At 50.6% G+C, this 11,294-nt stretch overlaps 5 protein-coding genes across 5 annotated transcripts; 4 read left to right on the top strand and 1 right to left on the bottom strand.

Moving 5' to 3' along the window:
• Nucleotides 1-780: 780 nt before the first annotated feature.
• Nucleotides 781-2,322, top strand: PV06_00551 (uncharacterized protein; the record flags this gene model as incomplete). The annotated part of the gene is made up of 3 exons (XM_016401063.1): nt 781-1,165; nt 1,219-1,833; nt 1,894-2,322. Exons 1-3 carry the CDS (start codon nt 977-979, stop codon nt 2,320-2,322), a joined length of 1,233 nt encoding a protein of 410 aa, XP_016268116.1. The 5' UTR covers nt 781-976.
• Nucleotides 2,323-2,756: 434 nt separating this feature from the next.
• Nucleotides 2,757-6,546, top strand: PV06_00550 (uncharacterized protein; the record flags this gene model as incomplete). The annotated part of the gene is made up of 1 exon (XM_016401062.1): nt 2,757-6,546. One exon carries the CDS (start codon nt 2,757-2,759, stop codon nt 5,760-5,762), a length of 3,006 nt encoding a protein of 1,001 aa, XP_016268115.1. The 3' UTR covers nt 5,763-6,546.
• Nucleotides 5,713-6,575, bottom strand: PV06_00549 (3-hydroxyanthranilate 3,4-dioxygenase 1). The gene is made up of 2 exons (XM_016401061.1): nt 6,372-6,575; nt 5,713-6,313 (listed from the first exon to the last, which is right to left on the bottom strand). The coding sequence occupies exons 1-2, from the start codon at nt 6,395-6,397 to the stop codon at nt 5,770-5,772; spliced, it is 570 nt and encodes a 189-aa protein (XP_016268114.1). The 5' UTR covers nt 6,398-6,575; the 3' UTR covers nt 5,713-5,769.
• A 175-nt stretch (nt 6,576-6,750) lies between these two features.
• PV06_00548 (18S rRNA biogenesis protein RCL1) lies at nt 6,751-8,529 on the top strand. Its single transcript, XM_016401060.1, has one exon. It carries the CDS (start codon nt 6,805-6,807, stop codon nt 8,023-8,025), a length of 1,221 nt encoding a protein of 406 aa, XP_016268113.1. The 5' UTR covers nt 6,751-6,804; the 3' UTR covers nt 8,026-8,529.
• Nucleotides 8,530-9,015: 486 nt separating this feature from the next.
• PV06_00547 (uncharacterized protein) lies at nt 9,016-11,251 on the top strand. The gene is made up of 3 exons (XM_016401059.1): nt 9,016-9,717; nt 9,770-10,313; nt 10,403-11,251. Exons 1-3 carry the CDS (start codon nt 9,337-9,339, stop codon nt 10,867-10,869), a joined length of 1,392 nt encoding a protein of 463 aa, XP_016268112.1. The 5' UTR covers nt 9,016-9,336; the 3' UTR covers nt 10,870-11,251.
• The last annotated feature ends 43 nt before the right edge of the window (nt 11,252-11,294 follow it).

Below are 11,294 nucleotides of genomic sequence, written 5' to 3'. Positions count from 1 at the left end.
ATTTCCGAGGGCAACGAACTTGGATGCTTTCCGAGAACCACGCCTTGCGCAAACCATATCGGGACCCTATGTGGACTTCTCGCTCACACCCAAAGGCCCCGGTTCAGATCGACGAAGCTATATCTGGCATATGTGACATCGGTCAAACTTTTGTCTCCCCATAGGCTAATCGACCATGAAAAAAGCACTTCAGTAAAACCCTCTCGCGGTCCCTCTTCACGCGACCTCGTTGACCGTCACGAGATTGCGCACGACCAGATCGTTCTATACTCTCCACCTTCCATATGCCAAAGCAAGTATCCGGAGCGTTGTATAAGAGCATCTACGTTCACCAAACCCTAAATTTACAGCTCAAAAAGAAGGCCAGCAACGACATGGACGACGCGAGGTCCATCAAGTTCGAGCAAGTCGCCTCACCCTTTGTCATTGGAAAATGCCATGTGATATCGTGGCTTTCGGGTTCTTAAGGGGCGATGAAAGTATTTTTGGGGTTGGTTGACAGCAGCGGAACAGCGGCATTACTTATAGTATTTGGGTTGACAGCAAGGGTCCTGTACCACGATGGGGTTTGCGGATGTCACCGAGTGCTTCGGATCGGTGCAGACCAAGTGGTCAATCGAGGCGAAGCAATGACTTTGTCACTACTTTGTGGATCTCAAGAGCCACGCATGGGAATCCAGATCGACTGCTCAAATCACTTCACTTCTCACCTTTCCACGGCTCCCGTGAAGCCTCGCCTGGCTTGGTGACGCTCACTTTCAAGTTAGGTTATACCGTCATGATTGCTTGTTCACCCTTTTGTAAACACTCTGTTACTCAGAAGTCACTTGCTGGAATTTCCTCCTCAGCAGCAGCATAAGAGCACTGGGGGATCCTAATCAATCGAAGCTGCTCTGTTGAGCTCACATATGGTTCTCGATTTCCACCTTAATTCGATCTGGTTACCATTTGCAACAAAAAGGTAGTTGAACAAAATATGCCTTTTCCGACAAGACCAACAGAATGGCCGCCGTCGAATTATATCAACCCGCCTACCAGAGGTTCGCCCTCATTGTTCATTGTCACTATGATTATGTCGACTATCGTGGTCCTTCTTCGAGTGTATTCCCGGCGGTTTTTGACAAAATGTTTCGGTCTAGATGACGCTTTCCTTGTAGCAGGCTGGGTACATGGATCTCATCCCCCATTCCTTTTTGATTGCAGACTAATGCTTGCAAGTTTTTATCACTCGGGATGACTTTTGCTGAGATCAAAGCCATGACAACCTGGGGTTGGAACAAGCACATATGGGACATCAGACCCGACAAACTGCCCGATCTTAGACTCGCTGCCTGGCTCATCGAGTTTTTCTTCCTTCTCGGCAACGCCTGTACAAAGATTTCGATCCTTCTCTTCTACAGGAGAATCACCTCCGGCCTCCCGGGGTTCTGGTTTTTGTATCTGGCTTGGGCCGCCATTGCGTTCACGGTACTTTATACTCTTGGCTTGCTGATCGAGCTGTTTGTCATTTGCCGGCCCCTAAAGTCCTATTGGGAATCCTACAATCCACTATATACCAATAAATACACTTGCGGTAACGAACACATCCCATTCATATTCAGTGCGGCAGCTTCGGTCACGTCCGACATCTATTCTTCAGTTCTGCCAATGATGCTTGCTCGCACCTTGCACATGACGCGGAAACGGCGCTTCAGCATCTATGCCCTGTTTTCAGCTGGCCTCTTGACGGCGGGGACTGGAATAGCTCGGCTCATAGTCTTCATTCCCGTTACGACAAATTACAAGATTGGACCTCACACCCATGATGTGTCCTGGCTGGGCTGGCCGCTCCTGGTAAGAACTCCCTTGGTTGTTGACATGTGTGGTACAGTTGACTGACTTGTTCCCACCCAGGCCCTCACCGATATCGAAGCACATCTGGCCATTATCATCGCATCCTTGCCCGCACTGAAGGTTTTCTTCAGACGCCGATTATCCGGTCCGCTGAGAAGAATCAGCGGATCCATACGAACGACGCCGCATTCGAGCCGAACATCCTCTGGAGCAACGACACTCCGACCCGGTCATCACGTCATCGAGCATCATGTGCACCAGCAAGTCCCTCCGTTCTGGTTTACCAAGCAACCTGTACGGGATGAGATCACTCTGTGTGATGCCGGTGGTACGATGAGAGAATTTGAAGACGACCAACCTCCGGGTCATGGTAACGACGAACTAACCGGTCGTCGGGGTGCTCCTGCAATCCCGCACTATATTGATGTGGTGGAGGCTGCAGGGATTCAGCGACCTGCCAACGCGCACACCTTTATCGCGGATCGATGATTTCCTTCCACCTCTGGCCGGGACGATCAAGACGGGGAAGGAGGCTACGATGTGTGGGAATTTGTGGCGTTTTTAGATATCAGCTTTTATAATGCAGATAGGTCTAATGCCTAATTCTGGTACTGTTGAAAAAGTCTCCTCGTCTCACTCTTCAAAACTGGGCTGTCATCAGCCGAAGGTCTCCTTTGAGAGAACGATAAAGAGCGTTATAGCCCATGATGAAACTGTCCTGATGAACTCCTGCCATCCTTCTCAAAATCACAGCCGGACAATGTGTACAACGTTGTCGGAAGACGAACCCAGGGCCATATCTAAAGCTGAGAGTCAGGCTGAGGTCAAGGAATCTAAATACCGCGCGCGGATTTCGGCGTTGGCACTTTACGCGTTGAAGACTCCGCAACGCGTCTGTCCATCAACATCATTCCAAACTTGTGATGCGGCCAGGACTGCGAGCTTTCAAAAGTTGGGATTCCCGTCCATTTGAGAGTGTTTTTCGCTTCTATGCTCTTCATGGTCTTCATCGCCCATGTTTGAGGCCTCCGAACCTGTGGCCCGCATCATGGTGTGTCCGAGAGCGGCAACGACGAGGTGCGAAGACAACTACACGGAGGAAGGTCAAGGAACTGCAACAAGGCCCCATACAAGGCGAATCCCTTCCTGAACTACCCAGCGACGATGAACCGCAATATCCAACCCTACTCCAGGGAGTCAAGAACAACATGGCCAGATTCGACAATTGCGTTTTACTTACAAGAGTTGGGAACTTCTATGAAATGTATTTTGAACAGGCAGAAGAATTTGGGCCATTGCTGGGTCTCAAAGTGGCCTACAAGCAGACAAAACTCGGCCCTGTGGCTATGGCAGGGTTCCCGTTCTTTCAGCTGGATCGATTCTTGAAGACACTGGTTCAAGATCTGCACAAATATGTTGCCGTATGCGAGGAGTTTCTCATCAATGTGTCCGGCAAGGTGAGATCAGGGGGCTTGAAGCATGATCGTCACGTCACGCGAGTGGTTACACCAGGTACATTGATCGATGAGAAGTTCCTTGACCCATACGAGAACAATTATCTGCTATCGATTCATCCTGAGCCCGTCTCGTCCTCGGGAGACGATAGTTACGAACAAAAAATCGGGCTCGCTTGGCTGGATCTGTCCACTGGTGACTTTAATACCCAGACTGTGCTCCGAAGTGCACTGCCTTCTGCATTGACTCGGATCTCACCTCACGAGATCATACTCCCGTCTAATGTGCCTCAAGATATACAGGACGAAGTTCAAATAATCGTTGGTCACGACCATAGACTGCTTACTCTCCATCAATCAATGACTGACTTTACATCTATGCATGACTGGAACTCCATGTTGGTAACTGAGATGCGGCAGGGTGCGGACAACATCTTTCAAGAGGTTGAGAAACAGGCCGGCCATGTTTTGCTCGACTATGTTCAACTACGGCTTCAGGGTTTGCAGCTGAGGCTCCAACCTCCTCGGCACATTGAGCTCTACGAGATCATGGGCATTGATCGGAGTAGTTTGCGTGGGCTGGAGATTCTTGAGACGTCCAGAGACGGTCTTGGGAGAGGGAGCTTGTTCCATGCTGTGAAGAGGACTGTCACGAAGAGTGGCTCGCGTTTGCTACGAGATCGACTGACGTCCCCATCTGCTTCTCTTTCAGAGATCAACGATCGTCTGGATTTGGTGTCTGCTTTCTTCGAATCGGAGGAATTGACAGAATCCTTGATTTTCAGATTGCGAAGGACTTTTGATGTTCAACGCATTGTTCAAAAGTTCGCGCTTAACAAGGGCGATGCTGATGACATGTTATCGCTGGCGAGCGCCATCGCCGAGACAGTATCTACACGCGATCTCCTACAGTACGCCTTTCCAAGTATTGATTCGGAGCAGCCAGCCACACCCACGCAGTTCATGCAGAGACTACTCAAACGGTTTGACCTGGAAGGCCCTGTCGAGCTTCAAGCTTCGATATCCTCCGCCATTGATGAAGTTGGGCTACAACAAAGGCACCGTCTAGAGGAAGATGAAGCAGCCAGCGTCGCCGCCATGGCGCATGACGTTGTTCTTCAAAACGCCCCAGAAGAGCTTGAATCCATGCCAAAAGCCATTCGTTCGAAGGCCAAAGTCGAGGACAACAAAGATGACATAACCCTGGAAGAGCCATGGATCATGCGTCGCAATGCCAGTGACATTCTATTCCGTCTGCACCAGGATCTGGACGGACTTGAAGCCGAAAAAGCTGCTCTTGCCGAAAGACTACGTTCCGAACTCTCTGCTCGTACGCTGATACTCAAATCCACCCCTGGGCTGGGTTACATCTGCCACATCAGAAGCGCAAACGGCTTCGACAGAGATAAATTGGAAGCGCTACAAGCTAGGATGGTCTCCTCGTCCAAGAGCACTCGCTCATTCTATCTCACCGACTGGACTCGACTTGGCCGTCGTATCGACCAGGCCATAGCCAACATCCGCGACGAGGAGAAACGAATGTTCGCGACTTTGAGGGCAGGCGTCATACATAACTTGATAAAATTACGCCGTAACGCAGCAGTCATGGACGAACTCGACGTTGCCAGCGCTTTTGCCACACTCGCCAAAGAACAATCATGGACGCGGCCTATCTTGAACAACAGCACGTCACACAAAATTGTCGGTGGCCGACATCCAACAGTCAAGCTAGGCCTGGAAGAACAAGGTCGCTCTTTCATCAGTAACAATCTCGTCCTTGACCAGAACGAGCGCATTTGGCTCATCACCGGACCCAATATGGGGGGCAAAAGTACTTTCTTGCGACAAAATGCGCTGCTCATCATCCTTGCCCAATGCGGATCCTATGTGCCGGCAACGTATGCGGAGATTGGGCTTGTCGATCAGATCTTCAGCCGGATCGGAGCCGCGGACGACTTGTTCCGCGACCAAAGCACTTTCATGATCGAGATGCTTGAGACAGCGGCGATCTTGAAACACGCTACTCCTCGATCATTCGTCATAATGGATGAGGTAGGAAGAGGAACGACGCCTGAGGATGGCACGGCGGTCGGATATGCAAGTCTGCACCACTTGTACTTTGTGAATAGGTGTCGGACGTTATTTGCCACGCATTTTCATGCGTTGGCAGATATGACAAAATCCTGGGATGGACTTGGGTGTTACTGCACAGACGTTCTCGAGGATGAAGACGGGAGTTTCACGTTCGTGCACAGACTGAAGAGCGGTGTCAACAGGCAGAGTCATGCTCTGAAAGTGGCCAAGTTGGCCGGGATGCCTGAGAGCTCTATCAAGGTGGCAGAGGAAGTGCTGAAAACGATAGCCAAACAGAGGAACGAGCGTGGACATGGAAATGTCTTGGAAGGTAAAGAGGAAGATCACAAGAGCGAGAGTGAGCTGGTCACCAACAGTATCCTGTCGGCCCATGGAGGATGAAATGAGATTACTCAGGATATCTCGGCGGCTGTTGTATTTCACCCTCTGCGGGTTTCGACGTTGCGACCGTCCCGCAGTTCTTACATGTCCGGGCGGCCATGTCGTTCTCGAAAGCGAGGACACCTTCTTTGATTTGAGTGCCCAGGTCCGTGAGATGGAAACTCGCCTCATGTACAATGTTGTTACATTTCTTGCAGTACCAGCGCAGCGTGTCAACAGAGTCTGAAGGCCGTGGCTGTTCGAGCACAACACCAACGGTATCGGCGAATCGCACTGGGTTGTGGGGCGTGTTGGCGGGCAGGAGGTATAGCGAATGCTCGTGGATGGGTATGTCAACGGGGGTGTGAGGTGTCGTCGATGTGTCCATTGTCTTTAGCAGCATGGACCCCTTGTGTTGATAGAAAAATTCGGGGGTAGTGTTGATGTGGTAGTCTGTTCGAGCGTTGGGACCGCCGACGACCATCACTGTCAGTCCGCTGGTTGCAGGCGATGAAGGGTAGACACAATAGTTGTTGATCGGAGGTTTGAGGAGGTGGGAGTTATCTTCCAGCCTGTATGGTTATTAGTTTTGGGTTGAACATGGTGTATGAGTACATGGGTCATGTGTGCCATTTGGGTAGGTTCAACGCAGCCATCTTTGTGGCTTGACTGTCCGCGTCAAGATGCTTCCTGCGCACTTTAGGATAGATGGGTGATTGCAGAATCAGTGGCTCTGGATATGTACCGTCTCTGAATGTTTTGACTCACGCGCCGATGAGTTGAGTGTAATATTGGATAGACTTACAAATACAACAAGCGGAGTCACGATTTAACAGATGATACTCGATACTCGTAAATATGGAGAAAGATACGGAGTATCAGGTGTTGATTCCCTGCGCGCGCTCGGGAAAGTTGCACTCTTTATCGCCGTGCGGAGAATTTTTTTGGATGCGGAGAGAGACGAAAAGGATTGATTCTGCAGTTCAGCAGCGACAGACAACAATCACCGCGAAATAAAGAAAACATGCAGCAGCGATAAACCAACACATCCGGAGCGCTCATAATGTCGACATCTCAGCCTCCCCTCCGCCTTTCCTCTCACAAATCTTTGACCTCTCGAGTCATCTTATCGACCCTCCTCGGCCGCGCCATACGCATCGACCAAATCCGTCCCGACTCTCCCACCAACCCAGGTCTCGCCCCTCATGAAATCTCATTCCTCCGTCTCCTTGAAGCACTGACAAATGGATCACATATCGAAATCTCGTACACCGGTACGGTCCTTCTCTATCGGCCAGGCCTAATCACCGGTTCTGCGAGTGGAAGTGGCGCGTCGAGTTCTGGAGTCATACGACATGAGATTGCCGCGAACAATACTCGGGGGTTGAGCTACTTTCTCATCCCTATATGCCTGCTGGCACCGTTCAGCAAGAGCAAATTCAACATACTATTCACAGGGCAAGGCGTAATCACGAGCGCCACGGAGAAATGGGGCGACTTGTCCGTGGATAGTGTGAGGACCGCGATCTTACCCATTTACGAAAAATTCGGCATCGAACGCGACATTGAACTGAGGATACTCAAAAGAAGTAATCCTGGCCCACGGGGTGTGGGAGGGGTCGGCGAAGTGCAACTTTTATTTGGGCACCAGGTTCGATTGCCGAAGACCTTACATTTCATGAACCCCGGACGAGTGAAGAGGATTCGAGGCGTGGCGTACAGTACCGGCGTGAGTGGGAACAACAATGCGCGCATGATTGAAACTGCAAGAGGAGTGTTGAATCAATTTGTACCAGACATCTATATCTTCAGCGACGTGGGCAGTGCGCAGTTCATCACGGTGCAAGATCGCTCAAGTCAGGGAATTACAAAGCGGAAGGTAGGCCTTGGATTCGGGCTGAGTCTGGTTGCGGAGAGCACGACAGGTGCGTTTTATAGCGCAGATGCTGTTTGTCCGCCAGAGGGTGGTAAGCCGGCAGAAGACATCGGGCGGATGGCGGCTTTTGAATTGCTCGAGAGCATCGAGAGGGGTGGCTGCGTGAGTGGTGAAGCTGTTGAGACGGTGGTCACGTTGATGGCTATGGGAAGTGAAGATGTCGGAAGAGTCTGTCTCGGGCGGGATGTACTGGCGAACGAGAGGACTGTTCAACTGGCAAGGGACCTGAATGCTTTTGGAGCTGCAGGATGGGGGATTAAGGATGCTGAGGGTGAGAAGGCAGAGGGGTTGTTGCAAGTCAGTATCGTGGGGAGAGGAGTTGGCAATGTGGGCAGGAAGATTGGTTGAGGTGATCCAACATCAACCACCTCCAGTAGGTTCTTCACGATATTCAACGAATTCTGGACAGGCAGATCTCGAGAAAGACGGGTCACGACAATTGTGCGATCACTCGGATTTTTCTCGATGGGTAACGCTGATGTCGAGGCTCACTTTACGAACAGCCCAGTATCGAGATTGGCGTCCTTGAATTACGACTAACGATATGAATTTACGATTTCAAGGATGACACCAGAGGCAAAACACATCCGAGGAACCAACACGTCAACAACGCAGATACCTGGTGTGGCACTCATACAACGTTGACGGCGATATCGGCAACGCTGCCAGACTCTCGACCGAAAGGCTGTCGACAGCCATGTTGCAATAGCGTTTTGCACAAAGGCAGCGGTGCAGCACAATCCGGCATTTGATATGCACAAACTAGCCACCCGGCAGTTGACAGCCTATGGCGTCCAATGGCATTCACAGTGTGTATGAAAGACCGGGGCTCCGGATTTGGTCGGAAGTCGATGATCTGTTAGTGCAATTGATCGTCTTATGCTCACGCGACCACCAAAGTAGAGGGGAGAAGACACACTCGAGTAGAAGCAGCCATCGAGGGAATCAAACATGATATATTTGCTAAATAACTGCGTAAGAGTAGCACCAACACAGGTTGCAAGTTATTGGAAAGGGAATATGAGATTGTGGTCGTGTTGGAAGGTCGTCTGTTCAATGCATCACAGCATCAGTCAGCGGAAGTGGCGGGATAAATTGAAAAAGAAGCTATTCTCACTCGTGCATTAACTTGCACCATCACAAAAGGCGTTTTCTCTTCTTGTACGCCTTGTCCTCGTCGGCACTGTCTAGAAGCGATTACTACTTGTCTATGCTCTTGAGCTACTGCTGCCTAAGCCAATTCGCTCTGTTGACAAATCCTAAGCGATGCGCCCGCGGCTGGTCGGATTCTATGCGCCGACCAGTTCGCTCTCTTCGACCTCACTCGTCGACCGAGCAGCCGACCAGCGCATGAATTATGACAGACGGTCAGAGAGATGCCTTGCCTGCTATCCGTATCTTGTTGATTGACTCATCCTCGTGTTCTCACCGTCTCACTCTTCCATCATCCCTCGTACCCCGCTGTGCCTTGCATCTCACTACATTCTGTCTTAGCCCAAACAGTTAACATACCCATACCTTCCCTGATCGCTTGACACTGACCTCGGTTACCTGATCGTTACTCTCTCTAGCAGCTTGTCCTATCATACTGCTACTGACTGTCTGCGCAACTTTTCACTACCTTTCACATTATTTCAAAAATCGGGACCGTCGTCCGCCATGGGGGCAGGCGCATACCTCGAACCGCTGGTGGTGGTTGGACTGCTATTTGGCGGTGCATGGATCAATCGAGCCACTGATCCCAAGCTGTCTGCAAGAGGCCCATTCTGGAATGAATCCCTGCCCGAGGCTCGTCAAATCGAAACCGACGAAGATCTGGACATTGAAGATGCCCGGCTCTCACACTCCAAACGATCCCTATCACCTTCTTTACTGCCTTCGCAGGAGAACAAATGGCGAGAAAGAGAAGTCAGGATCATGGGATACCGTAGGGTTCTGCAGACACCAAACACGGCAGTGTTTCGGAATCGACTGCTAAGCAGGCTTCTGCACAAGTTTCCCTTCTTGGTTGAGGCCTGGTATTGGGCATTGATATACTGGGTAAGAGAGATGGTGCACATCAAGCTGAAGACACAAGTCTAACAATGTGTAGGTGTACCAACTCGGACGGGCATTTACAGCGGTCACTGTCGTTGAGGGGACTGTTCATGTCGCGCGCCGACATGCCCTGCAGGTGATCGCATGGGAACAACGTCTGCATATCTTCTGGGAGATACCTATCCAGAAGTTCTTCATGTCATTTCCGCGCCTGATGATGTCTATCAACTGGCTATACTCTTTCATTCATATCCCCGGGACCATTGCGTTTCTGGTTTGGTTGTACTACTACACCATCACGAGCAATCGAGTGGTTCTACGTCGGGGTGCTGGGCCTCAAGGAATCACTCAAGAAGGATATGGTTTAGCAGCCGGACCAGGTTTATACGAGGCCCGCAGACGTACCATGGCCGCTTGCAATCTGCTGGCGTTTGTCGTTTTCACGCTTTGGCCGTGCATGCCGCCGAGACTCCTGAGTGATCCTGACTATGATGGTCCAGACGCCGAACTTGCCAAGAGCTTTGGGTTCGTGGACACGGTGCATGGGAAACACGGGGCAAGCAGTGTATGGACACAGAACAAGTTCTGTAATCAATATGGTATGTTTTTTATATTTACCTCGGTACTTACAGCGTCCTGTGACTTGCATATTGGAGATATACATGACTGACGAACTCTCCCGCAATAGCTGCCATGCCGTCTCTTCACTTTGGGTACTCACTACTTGTCGGACTGACCATAATGACCATCCCACTCGCTCCTCAGCATCGACGTTCACAATCGATCCATCTACCTTTCTTCAACAACTCGCACCCTGAACTTGCACCCCAGATCAGACTCCCCAGTAGGCGACGCCTGGCCTGCCTTGCCATTGGCTTCACATACCCCTTTGCGATCCTCGTTGCCATCGTCTCAACGGCGAATCATTTCATTCTCGACGCGGTGGCCGGCGCCATGATCTGCGGGCTCGGCTGGAATATGAATCGGATGCTGCTGAATCTGCTACCCTTCGAAGACTGGTTCTTGTGGGTGGTCAGGATTCACAAGCCGGTACAAGTCTCGCTTGAGGAGTCCAATGGCACGGAACCAGGGTTGAAGAATGGTAGAATGGATGCTTGGGTGCCAGAACGACCTGTTGTGATCAATTCCAGTTAGGCCAGGCCTTCCCTCAAGACTACCACCGACCAAAACTTTTCAAGAAGTGGACGACGGGGCTTGAGAAATGGTTGAGAGAGGACTGGTGGTTTCTCGAGACGGGCGCCAAGCCGATACGTATCGACCCGATAAAGTCTCCCCCGATGCCTGATGATTTTTTACGACGTTATGCGCTCTTTTTTGCATGATTGAAAGACGACAGCTTACCGGTACTGGTACTGGTACTGATCCGAGAGATATCGATAGCCGACGCCTGCAATCCATACACGACGATTCATCTGCATTTGTAGTTAACTGCACATGTGCAGGGTAATTGAAGATGGTTACTTAATTGTTAATAGCAAAGTACATAATATTTACAACGAGAAAAATTTCACACTCGGGACCGGATTTGTTTGTATATACTGTGCAAACATGTACAAAAG

Source organism: Exophiala oligosperma, assembly GCF_000835515.1.
Source record: "Exophiala oligosperma strain CBS 72588 unplaced genomic scaffold supercont1.1, whole genome shotgun sequence".
Lineage (NCBI taxonomy): Eukaryota > Fungi > Ascomycota > Eurotiomycetes > Chaetothyriales > Herpotrichiellaceae > Exophiala > Exophiala oligosperma.
Note: the sequence above shows the minus strand (reverse complement) of the source record. Positions and strands in the feature narration are given on the sequence as shown.